Genomic DNA, 13,541 nt, shown 5'->3' on the forward strand with positions numbered 1-13,541 from the left:
AGAGGGCGAATCATTTTTCTTTACTTTCTTGCTCTTTTTCTCTTTTGCTTTTTTTTTTTTTTGTATTTTTTGCTTTTTTGATTTTTTTTTTGTATTTTTTTTTGTATTTTTTTGTTTTTTTTTGTATTTTTGCTTTTTTGATTTGTTGTATTTTTTTGCTTTTTTGATTTTTTTGTATTTTTTCAGGATCATACTTGAAGAAGTGCTAATAGAAAATTATGCCCAATACTTGTGAAGGTGCATGTTGTTTATAGGATCAGACAGAGGTTCACCTTCTGGAGTGGCAAGCTGATATGCCCCCAAGCCATAGGCTGCAGTCACTATGAAAGGACCAACCCAATTAGGTTCAAACTTACCTTTGATGATGTCAGTAGACTGTGCATTCTTAGGGTTTGCCTTTAAAACCAGATCTCGCACTTCGAAGTGTCACCCTTGGACCTTCTTATTATAAGAGCGACGGAGACGGTTTTGATAGGCTTGCAAATGTGTCAGGGTTGTCTAATGTTTCTCATCTAACATCTCAAGCTAGTGCAACCGAGAGACTCTATGTGTCTCATCATCAATTAGATGTTGCAAGGAAACACGCAAGGAAGGAATCTCCACTTCCAAGGGTAAAATGGCTTCCGCACCATACACCAAGGAATAAGGTGTTGCGCCAATAGGTGTGCGGATAGAAGTGCGATAGGCCCATAGTGTTGGATTCAACTGTACATGCCAATCTCGACCAGTGTCATTGAAAACCCTTTTTAGGATCTTGATAATGGTTTTATTTGATGCTTCGGCTTGACCATTCCCCTGTGGATAGTATGGACTGGAGAAACGGTGTTGGATATGAAACTTTTCACAGAGTTCCTTGACATCTTTATTCTTGAAGGGACGACCATTATCTGTGACTTTGGCCAGGGGAATCCCATATCTACATATGATATAATTCAATAGGAATTTTGAAATTTGCACACCAGTGATATAGGTCATGGAGATAGCCTCGATCCATTTTGTAAAATACTTTGTGGCTGTAATGATAAACTTGTGTCCATTTGCAGATGTCGGGTGAATCTTGCCAATAAGATCCAATCCCCATTGAGAAAAGAGCCATGGAGATATGATAGAATGAAGCTCTTGGGCTGGTGCATGAATGTAGTTTCCATGGATCTGGCATTTGCAGCACTTTTAAAAAAAATTGTGAACATCTTTTTCTAGAGTGGGCCAATAATACCCAACACGAATCAACTTTTTGGCTAAGCTCAGACCATTGAAATGGCCCCCACACATACCATCATGAACCTCGTGTAAAGCCATTTGTGCTTCGTCAGAATCCAAACACCTGAGGAGGGTATGGTCAAAGGAACGATGGTAAAGGGTGTCAGCAATGATGACATATTTGACTGTCTATCGGATAAAGGCTCGGCATTGGTTAGTGGAAAGGTTAGGTGGTAATGTTTGAGATTTTAAATATTGATATATGTCATTGTACCATGGGGAGTTAGGAACAACAAGAATGCACATCACATCTGCTATCAGAATGTCAAAAGAAGGAACAAGCAACTGTTCAACCAAAAATTCACATTTATCCATATTGTGGGGCATATTTAACATGGAAGCGATCGTGGCCATCACATCTGCTAACTTGTTTTGCATTCTTGGAACTTGACTGATTAGGATAGCTATGAATTTTGTCTTGAAGAAGTCTACCATATGCTTATAGGGAATAAGCTTTTCATCTTTTGTTTCATAGTCATCATTCACTTGTCGGATGACTAATTGAGAATCTCCATAGACTTGCAAATGTGTGATATTCCAGTGGACCACTACTCGGAGTCTTGTGACCAGTGCTTCATACTCTGCAATGTTATTGGTACAATGAAAAGTTATTCTGTAGGACTTGGGAATAGCATCACCATGAGGGATGACAAACAAGATGCCAGCTCCAGACCCGAACTTGGTATGAGATACATCAAAGTTTAACTTCCATTCACTAGAAGATGTGAGAGAAAAGACTAATTCATCTAGAAAATTGGTCAACATGGGATGATCATCATAAATAGGAGCCTCTGCAAGTTGTTCTGCTATGACTTGTCCTTTTATCGCCTTTCACTCCATATACTCAATATCAAATTCACTGAGGATCACAACCCACTTTGCTAGGTGACCCGTCACAGCTTCTCTGCTAAGCAAGTATTTTAAAGGATCAATTTTTGCAACTAGCAATGTTTGGTGATTTAACATATAGTGTCAGAGCTTCTGTGTTGCAAATACCACTGCTAAGCATGCCCGTTCAATAGTTGAATAATTTAGCTCATAGCCTACTAGTGTCCAGCTGATATAATAAATAGCTCGTTCTTTGTCGTTCTCATCCTGTTGGGCCAAGAGAACTCCTAGTGCTATTTCAGTTGTAGAAATATACAATATGAATGGCTTTCCTTCTATAGGAGGCATTAGAATAGGTAGCGACAACAAATAGTCTTTGAGAGTTTGAAAGGGTGATTGACATTGCTCAGTCCATTTAAAAGTGACACCTTTATGCAATAGATGCTGGAATGGATGACATTTGTCGACCAACTGAGCTATGAAGTGGTGGATTGACTGTAGCTTTCCTTGCAGACTGCATAGTTGATGGAGATTAGAAGGAGGAGGCATGTCCATTATTGCTTTCACCTTGGCCGGGTTGACTTCAATGCCTCTGTGAGAAACAATGTACCCTAGTAATTTGCCAGCTGTGACACCAAAGACACACTTCTTTGGATTGGGTCTGAGCTTGTAGGTCTCCATTTGGTCAAAGATTGGGCCCAGGATGGCCAAATGACTATCTCTTGTGACAAATTTGCATAATAAGTCATCAACATAGTCCTCCATCAAAGTATGCATGAAATCATGGAAAATTGTCATCATCGCTCTTTGATATGTTGCACCTACATTTTTAAGACCGAAGGGCATCACATTCCAATAGTAGGTACCCCAAGCACATGTGAATGCAGTCTTATGTTGGTCTTTAGGAGCAATGCGAATTTGGTTATAGCCGGAGAAACCATCCATCAATGAGAGAATCTCATATCCAGCAGTCATGTCAACTATGATGTCGATATTTGGTAGTGGAAAATCATCTTTAGGGCATGCTTTATTAAGATCCTTGAAATCCATACAGATTCTGATGCCCCCAGTTACTTTGCTAACTGGTACTAAATTTGAAATCCAGTCTGCATAATCGATGGGTCTGATGAAGCCTACATCCAGTAATTTTTTCAGTTCTACCTTGACCAAAAGAGCCACCTGGGGATGCATCTTTCTAATTTTTTGTTTGACAGGCTTGGCATCTACTTTTAATGGTAAATGATGAAGGACTAATTTTGGATCAAGGTCAAGCATATCTGCATAGGACCATGCAAAGCTGATCTTCTTCTCAAGAAAGAAATTGACAAAATCTATCTTTTCCTATTTTGATAGAGAAGCAGCAAAATGAATGACCTTAGGGTTGTCAGGTGTACCCAAATTGATTTCCTCGGTCATTTCCACAAGCAATGTTGATTTATCCTGACTTGATAGGGGTATGTCCACTCTTCCACCTTTGGGCACCTCAAAGAGGTTTTCACCCACAGGTACATCTTTTATTTTTACTTTTGCATGATCAGAGAGTGCCTTACGGTTTTCACTCAAAGATCTATTTTTTTGATTTTTTACTTTTTCTATTCTTTTTTCATTTTGATGACTGGAAGATGGAGTTGACACCCCAAAATATGTCATGGAATCTAGGTCAATAGCAAATCTTGCCTTATGATCACCTTGTGGTATGCCTTCCCGTAGTCCAAGGAATTCTGCAATTGCTTCGTCATTTTGAAAATAGTCCAATGTGAGTGGTTCTTGTTGGTCATGTTGGATAAGCTGGGGATAGATGAGGGGCATGTCATCATCGGTTTTAAGGAGAGATAGGGCTGATATGGTAAAGATGTAAACATCTATGGTATCACTATCCGAACTGCTTGTATCTGATTCAGAGCTTGGATCCTAGAATGACTCTATCCAAGCATTAGGACATGTTTTAGGAAGAGGAGTTATTTCATGTTTGTCTTCCACAGGCAAATTATCAAGGTCAAGGAAAATATTGTCAAGGGCATAGGAGCTAGAAGAAAAAGAACTCCACTCCCATTCATCGGAATCAGTTTCGGGTCGGGTATCCTCAGGTGTTATTTCATCATCAGAGTCACGCCCTTTTCCACACGTGGTCACTTTGGTAGATGAGGATTCAATTCACAATGGTACAAAACCTAACCCTAAAGTTGGAGGTCGCATCTTGGGTATAACAGGTTCTAGCCTTCCATTTTTGTTCAGGCCTAAGCCACTGTAGCCATCATATCCTTTCTTTTGCAGCAAAGTAAATCCTTTGCCGTACCATTCCACTGGCAACCTGATAGGTGGGGTCTTAGTTGGATCCTTATAAAGCCAATCTATGACATCATCATCTAAAATTTCTTTGTCAAGTTCACCCCATCTTGTAAATGTAGTGGGAGGCTGATATTGAATAATGACCTTAGGTTCCTTTTGCAATAAATGCAGTTTGCCATATGATTTTGGAGATATTGGTAAATTCCCGATGAGGAATGTTTGATCCATTGAATATTCTCTGCATCCTTGGTCCTGTATCTTCAATTTTCCTTTGAAAGCATCTAACAATTCATTAGGGTCCACATAACTATGTGATTTGGCCTCTCTATTGACTAGGACTTGCTGCTATGGAGAATCCTTTAGGGCAGCACAAAATTGAAATGGATTAGGATCTCCTAGAATTGTTATCTCAGTTCCATTGTAAGGATATTTTAAACATTGATGATAGGTGGATGGAACTGCTTTCATTGCATGGATCCAGGGACAGCCAAGAATCATATTGTAAGGGAGATCAAGTTCTAAGACCTACAAGAAAGTGTTTTATGTCACTGGACCAACTTTGATAGGCAATGTAATTATCCCTTTAGATGGGTGCTCAGCATCATCATATGCTTTGATTGTTATTCTTCTAGAAGCATCAATGTCATTTTCTATATATCCAAGGCCAATGACCACTCTTAAGGTACAAATATTAAGACCCGCTCTACCATCTATCAAGACTTGTTAGATTTTGCAATTATGGACAAAGACTTCAAGGTGTAAAGGATCATTATGAGGGAGCTTATCAAGTGAGATATCATTATCAGAAAATGTGACATTTTGGGAAACAACTAGATGTCCAATTCGGGCTTGAAACTGGTCAACATCAATGTCTGTCGAGACAGTGGACTCAATTAAAGCTTTATCTAGGACTACACGATGCATGGGGGACATTTTCAACAACTCAAGGTTTGATATTTGTGCAGGTGTCTTTCCTAGATGATCCAAGAGATTATACTGACTTGCAGGAGTTGGTTTGGAAGGAGCTGCAGGAGCTCCTTTCAGGACTATTTTAGATCGACGAGTGGTGACCGTGTAAGAAGGATCTTGTTCCTTTATTCTTAGGGTGGAAACATACTCATTTGATACTTGGAAACAATTGATGACATTGTTATAACCAGTATTTGCATAATTTGCTATTTGGGTAGAGTTTGAAGAAGACACTTTACCCTTGTCATGATCAAGCAAAGGAGTTTTGAAAATGGTATGATCAGTGTTAGAGGTCACGTTGGGTGGATCTATCTCAATTACTCCTTGTTCTAACAAATCTTGAATCATATGTTTCAATTGAAAACATGACGTGGTTTTATGTCCTTTTGACCGATGATACTCATAGTATGCATTATCATTCCACCAATGCGGTTTTACCACTGGTTCTGCCTTGATATCTGGTAGTTTAATAAATTTTGCTTGTATTAATTGTTTCATTACTGATTCAATAGGCTCTCCCAATGGTGTAAATTGTCGAGGAGGTCCATCCCTTGATTGGAAATGTTTGCGCTGCTAATTTTGTTGCTGGCCTTGTTGTTGATTATATTGTTGAGTGTATTGCTGAGGACGCTATTGGTATTGCAGCTGTTGAGTAACATTGCTCGCTGATGTTTGATTTTGTTCCATAGTTGACATATTAGGAACACTCAATTTCTTGATTGTGAACAGGGGTTGATTTGCATTTACTGCTCTTGCGTCAACAACTCCATCATTAGTGACATTCTTGTTCTTATACCAAAATCTATTTTTGTCCCCTGAATTGTTCGTGTTGTCACTATCTTTGTTGAGCTTAATGATTCCCTTAGCTACAAGAGTAGTTTCAATATTCATCCCTTTCTTAATGAGTTTCTCAATAGTACTGGGACTTTTCAAATTTAGTTCATACATCATTTCTGGGACCAAATTTTGGATAAATAGATTCACTTGTTGTTCTTCAGGTATATCTAGGGAAGAATGACTATACAAGCTTCGCCATCGTTGCAAGAAAGTCACTAACGGCTCGTCTTGCTTTTGCTTGGTGTTGCATAAATCTGACATGGTCACATCACTGTTGATGTTGAATGTGAAGTGAGATATAAAATTTTGAGCCAATTCAGACCAAGTCTTTATATTTCCTGGCAGATGTGAATACCAATCCATGGCTTGTCCAGTGAGACTTCATGCAAATAAGCGCATTAAATATGTTTCCTCATAACTCACTTCAATACATGCCATGAAAAATGCTCGAATGTGATCTTTTGGATTGCCATTCCTTTTATATTTCTCAAAATTAGGTGCCTCAAAATGTTTAGGGAATGGAGGCATGTATAGGCTCTTATCAAATGGATTAGGACATAAATCTTGATATGTATACAACTTCTTTGTTCCTTTAGTTTCTAATGCATCAACTTGTCTTTGCAACTTCTCAAGCTATTGCACAATTGTATCAGATTTTGGAGGTCCATCATTAATCCTAGTGGGTATTCTTTGTCGATACATCGTGTTTCTGATCGGTTGTTGATGCTCTAAAATGGTCATTTTTGGTGTCTCTGGCATATAATGTTCTTGGTACATCTCTTCTTGTTGTGGTTGTGCCATGCCTTCATATTGACCTTGTTGCTGTGCTTCTTGTAGCCTAGATTGATATTGCAATTGAGGGTGTTGTTGATATTGCACAGGTGCCAATTGCGGTTGTGAAGTATGATAGCTTGTTTGTCTTGGCACATATTGAGGCACATGTTGTTGATGTTGACAAATCATAATTTGTTGATTTTGTGCCAATTGTTGTCATGGTGTATATCCCATCATTTGCAAAAAACTTTGTTTGGGTAGTTTTTTTTGTTTTTCCTTAAGATGGGGTATGACACTTGCATTAACTTGTTGTGTTGTTTGTCCAATCCATTGTGATGGTTGCAAGTTTGCATTAACTTGTAATGGGGCAGAAGGCGCTGCAATTTGTTGTCGAATGCGATATTGTTGTTGTTGTACATTGCTTGTTTGCACATTTGATTGTACCTTTTGTGTATTACTCAATTGTTGCAATAATTGTTGTTGGTGCAAACCACTATTCGTAGCTCTTTGTGTTGCCATTATCGAAGGATCTGTTGCAATAGTGTTTGGCAAATATATTGAGCTTAACGAGACATAAGAACTTTGTTGCATCATGGAATTGCTTTGGAAATTAGTGATATCAGGCATCCCAGTCGTGAAGCTTTCTTGCATCTTAGATTTTGATCCAATTGTATGCATGTAAGGAACCGCTTCTTGTTGAGGGACAGCTGTCAATATTTAAGCGGTCTTCATTTGATCTTGTTGTATAGGTGTTGTGTTGAATAATGGATTATTTATTGTCTCAAATGGTGACTTTTGAGGAATAGTCACTGTCAATGCCTTTGAAACACGTTTACTCATCAAGGTAGGTTGAGTTTCTTGTTGCATATTTTCTTCATTTGGATGCGGAGAGAAACTTAACAGCTCACCACCTTGTTGTTTTTGCACATTGATTTGCTCACTTGAGGAGGTCACATTACTCATCATGTTAAGATATTTTTGTGGGAACATTTTAAAGACCTTGTTCAAGAATTTATCCATCTTTTTCATCAACTTTGGATCTTGAAGGAACATGTCAACATCATCAAAAGCATCAGAATCTAATGAAGAATCTGGTTGGACATTTGGATTCATTTCTTGTTGAATGCCTTGATCTGAACGAAATCCTTGTGAAAGAGTTTGTTCCTCATGTAATGTTTGAATTTCATGTTGCAGGTTTGGTTGATTCCAATTGAAAGGTGCACTTCCTCTTGGAGTTGGTGGAACACTCCCATGTCCTGGTTTCATAGGTACAAACATTGGTTCATATAATGGAGGTGGTCCAAGTTGAACCATTCGATATGGTGGTAGTGATGTGTTTGATAAACCTTCAATTTGCACTATTTGACTAGTTTGAAACTGTGAATTTGATATGTTGTCAATGGGTTGATATGCTGGTTCACCCATCTTTTTAGATTTTGATCTTGTTTCAACAGGCATGTCACTTATGCAAATGCAATATTTTTGAAAATTTTCAAGGACAATATATGATATGCAACTAAATGTAAACTAAATAAATGAGAATGCAATCTATGGCAAGAATGCAACCTATGTTTTTGGTTGTTTTTGAAGATTTTGACAAACTTTTTGGAATGCAAATCTAAAAGAGACCCTTAGGAAATTGAGATGATGCCTAGACCTCAAAGGACAAAAGGACCAAGTGACAAAAGGACCAAGTGACAAAAGGACAAAATGACAAAGTCTCCCCTATATGCTTGGATACTAAGCTAGGTTTGACCAAATGACAATACTGACATAAAGAGAAAAGGTTTGATAAGGTCTAGACTTCTTAACAATGACTTAGGGTTTTTCAAAGATTTGGATTACTCAAGTATGACCAAACCTAGTTTTGACACTATATGTAAAGGGACAATTACTATGCAAATGACCCTAATATGATATGATAATGACCTAAGCTTTATGAAGAGACCTAGGGTATGCAAATGCAAATGTATGGCAATGGTATTACTCTAATGCAAGAGGACACATGCAAAAGGATGACCCTTATGGATATGCAAAGGAGTATGACCTAGATGAAACCTAATCTTGGTACTTGACAATGCACTTTGCAAAATAGACACCTAGGATGAACCTAAATCTAAGTGACATGAATATTGAGACAAGATTTTGAAAAATGTTTGACAACCATGTTTGAAGGTGTTTTGAAGTTTGTTGGATGAAATGTTCTTGTGTTTAACCTTGTTTTGAATCAATTTGCCTTGTTTTTGAAATGAGATGCAATTCAACTTTTGACAAACAAAGAAGACAAGATATTTCAACTTAGACTCAATACAATCATGCTCATTCACACATTTCTTATGGTAGGCAAGGACATTAGCTACTTGAGAGGTAGACTCATTATGAGATTCAAAGAGAATACATAGATGCTTGACCCCACGGGCTCCCCTCCATGGCACTCACTTCTCAAGGCAGCCAAGCATCAGTCCCCATGGAAATCTCCCCATGGCGAACTTAGTATCTCTTCCAAGTATCCAAACTTGTCCTTCTCAAGCAACTAGAAGGATATTTGGCCTCTAAATACAAGGTGTTTAGTAAGGATTTCTATTAAGCGTTACTCCTTGATGTCACATAAGCGTGATTGAGACATTAAGCCCATCAAGATACCAAACAAATATAGTCATGGAAGCATGATTTAGACCATGAGGCCCTACTTAGATGTTGATATGAGAAAGAGTTCAAGGGTCATCACTTCCCAAGTAACTGCAATTCCCATGTAACCCTTCCTTCAAAGATTTCGCCCATCGGGTATTTGTTTATAGTGAGTTAGAATGCCAAGGTATTCTAGCTGTACTCACTTTGGGTCATTCCCTTCTCATGATTATCACTTGCTTGCAAAAGAAAATGGTCAGGAAGGTAGGCCCTCTAAAGGTGACACACAATCAAAAACATGAGCATGGTATTGAAGATCTGGATTTCTGATCACCCTAAAAAGGATGAGAGCATACTCTCCTACTCCAATGTCAAACTCAACAATCAAAGAAAAAATATATTCATTCCATCCTATTTAGAAATCATACTAGGTGCCTAAATATTAATTTCAAACACAAAGTTTAGTTGTATTCCAAGGCAACCTGCAAAACCCAAGTCAGAATTTTGATATGTCTAGTCTTTGACTATCGAACCTACACAAAAATGTGTTAGTAGTTTCATTTGTTTGTCTTTGCCATGTGTATGCCAAGGTTCTGCATAGAGAATTAGTACCAAAAAACCAAAAAGCAGAAACAACATGCAAAACAAAACAATTTGCAAGTAAAAACACACTGCCCTTTACCTCTGTTTCTGTCCCTACACAGGCGTAGAAGTCTTAACATAGGCACATAATGCTTGACACAGGCATAGATTGTCCTTGACATAGGCACAGATTGTCCTTGACACATGCACAGAATGCATAACATGGGCGCTGAATGCTTGACATAGGCACAAAAGTTCTTAGAAAACCCTGCATTACCCTGTTTCTTGGGTTTTTAACCTACAAATCAACTCAAAGGCACTCAAAAGCATGGTTAAGTGGTTAGTTCATGTTGGGTTCACCAATTAATGTAGCTAGGAAATTGGAAATCATCAAAGCAAATATCAATATTAGTCATAGCTCAATCACAAAAGCTCAAATGCAATGATCAATCCTAATTACATCCAATAAAGACATGAAAACAAAACATTCAAGATTTGAAAATTAAGCAAACCAAGTGCAGATTTGAATGTCTCCTTCATGTGGCTCCATTGTCCTTCTTTCTCCTTCAAATAGCTTTGTTTGTGGATCTCACCTACTAGTGCATGATCATGATATGAAAGCAAGTAGACAAGATGATTGTTCAAGAATACTCGAAGTGTGATTGATTCGGGAATCGATTCGTTCGATAATGTGATTATTAGATTAGGATTGAATAAATTCATCCAATTTATAGACAAATTGGAGAGATGATCAAATTAGCATGAAGAGATTCAAATGGAAATTGTAAACCAAGAATGTCAATTATGACAAATTTATGACAAATTTGCACTTTCTATGCAAAATTGATTGATAGATAATTTATGACAAGATTACGACAAATTTCTATGTCAAAATTGATTGATTGTCAATTATGACAAATTATGAAAACTTGAAATATACAAAATTCACAAGTCAATGTGAAAACATGAAAATAAAAAAACTAGAGCATTGACAAAATTGCATGTACTATAGTTGGGAGTATCTTAATTTTCCACATGGCTTTGAAAGTTGGATACGAACAAAACTTTGAAAATAATTAAGAAAATGATTAAGAAAGGGGCCTACAATTCATGTACATGTTCATGCACTAATCTTACCCCTATCTCCGTGTAATTTCTCCAAACAAAAATGTCAAAATTAGAGCAGTTTCCTTGGAGAAGAAGAGGCGTGACTACAAAGACTTTGACAATTATCATTTGAATACAACACTTCCACCACATCTTCCACACACTCGAGACTTTGAAAATTATAATTTCATGTCTTCCACGCGTTCAAGACTGAAAATTGTATGAAGGCAACTTACGCTTCTTATAAATACTCATCTAATTTCACCCATTTCCATGCAATGCAAGTAACCATTAATATTCATACCCTCTCTCAACATGGGTAAACCAATGTTTTGGTTGGTCCTCTTCCTAGCCATGCTCATCTCTCCTTGCTCCTACTCCTCCTCCTTATGAGGAGGATGCCCTCCTCATGAATTATCTACCCTCAACCTCTTCAAACAATACCTGCTTGATTCAGATGACTCCCTGGCATCGTGGAAGGGGTTATACTGCTGCTCTTAGAAGGGAATCACCTGCCACACCCTCATTGGCCACGTGGTTCGTGTGGATCTTAGAAACTTTCTTTATTCCTTGTCAACACTAGTGAGGAATTCAAGTAGCCAAATATTCCCTGCTTTATTCCACCTGCACCATTTGGAGTACCTCGACCTCAGTTATGTTGACTTGTCCCCTCTTTCCATCCCTTCACACCTTCCGAGCCTCAGCACATTGACGCATTTGAGCTTGCATTATTGTGGGCTTACTAGCTGAATACCAAGTGAGATTGGGAACATGTCTCACTTGACATTTCTAGACATATCTGAAAATTATGCTCTTAGCGGCCCAATTCCAAGTGAGATTGGCAACATGTCTAGCTTGACATTTCTAGACATATCTGGTAATTATGCTCTGGAGACGAGCCAGTCAAGCTCGTGGATACAAAATTTGCAAGGGTTGGAGCACCTTGGACTAGAATATGTGAATCTGACAAGAGATGTGGTAGAGAGTGTTGCTTCTCTTCCCAATCTTACATCGCTTGTCATGTCTGATATGCCAGGTACACCTCTCTCTCCTCTTGGAAACCTCACCTCACTCTCCCATCTTGAGCTTGTTGGTACTTACTTCACTCAATAGCCATTTCCCATTTGGATTTCTAACCTTACATCTCTGGTTTCCCTCTACCTCAATGAGTACAATATCTCTAGTTCCATGCCTTCTGCTATTTTAAGCCTTCCACACTTGAGGAACCTTGAGTTGTATGGAAACCCTGGTCTCAAAGTCAACCTCTCTTCCATTGTGCAACATGCTTCCCAGCTCAGTAGCCTTTCTATTGCAAATTTAGATGTGGGAAGAATGATTCCAAATTCTATTGGAAATATGTCCTCATTAACTACCTTAGCTCTTTATGATAACAATATTCAAGGTAGACTTCCAGATTCTATGGGGAATATGTCCTTGTTGACCAGCTTACATCTTTCCTATAAGAATATTGAAGGCAGTCTTCCAGATTCTATGGGAAATATGTTCTCATTGACCACATTACATCTCTCTAGTAACAATTTGGAAGGCAATCTTCCAGATTTTATTGGAAATCTCTCACAGCTAGAATATTTGGGTCTTTCCAGAAATTCACTAAGAGGCAACATTCCATGGAGCTCTTTAGGTGGGATATCAAAGCTTTCACATCTTTCTCTTGGTTCAAACCAATTAAATGGAAGATTGCCATCTTCTTTTGGTAATCTCTCATCTTTGGTCTGGCTTGATGTTTCAAATAATTCTTTAAGTGGCACATTCTTACTCTCTCAACTAGAAAATTTCACAAAGATTCGTTACTTGAGTCTTTCTGATAATTTCTTGAGAGTGAAAATTGAAGACTTTTGGATCCCAAGATTTCAATTTCAAGCTTTGTATTTGAGTTCTTGTAATATGGATGGTGATTTCCCATCTTTCCTATCCACTCAATACAACATAGAGCAACTCGACTTGTCCAACAATTCTCTTGGTGGAAATGTTCTTGATTGGTTGTGGGGCCTTACATCATTCAACACTCTCAATCTCTCATGCAATTAGTTTGGAGGAAAGCTTTTGTCATCAAAGTTTAGTAAGTTGAGTGCTCAGTATGTTGACTTACATAGAAACAAGTTACAAGGGAATGTTTTAGTTCCTCATCCTGATGTAGAATTCTTGGACATGTCTGAGAATCAATTTGATGGCATCATTTCAGAAAACATTGATGAATATGGCCAGAGTTAGCTCAATTATTTGTCACTTGCAAATAATAATATAAG

General features: G+C 38.0%; 1 protein-coding gene across 1 annotated transcript; it reads left to right on the forward strand.

Moving 5' to 3' along the window:
• Window positions 1-12,462: 12,462 nt before the first annotated feature.
• Window positions 12,463-13,323, forward strand: LOC131064897 (receptor-like protein 7). Its single transcript, XM_057999225.2, has one exon. The coding sequence runs from the start codon at window positions 12,463-12,465 to the stop codon at window positions 13,321-13,323; it is 861 nt and encodes a 286-aa protein (XP_057855208.2).
• The last annotated feature ends 218 nt before the right edge of the window (window positions 13,324-13,541 follow it).

The sequence above is a fragment of the Cryptomeria japonica genome, chromosome 3, assembly GCF_030272615.1.
Source record: "Cryptomeria japonica chromosome 3, Sugi_1.0, whole genome shotgun sequence".
Classification (NCBI taxonomy): Eukaryota; Viridiplantae; Streptophyta; class Pinopsida; order Cupressales; family Cupressaceae; genus Cryptomeria; species Cryptomeria japonica.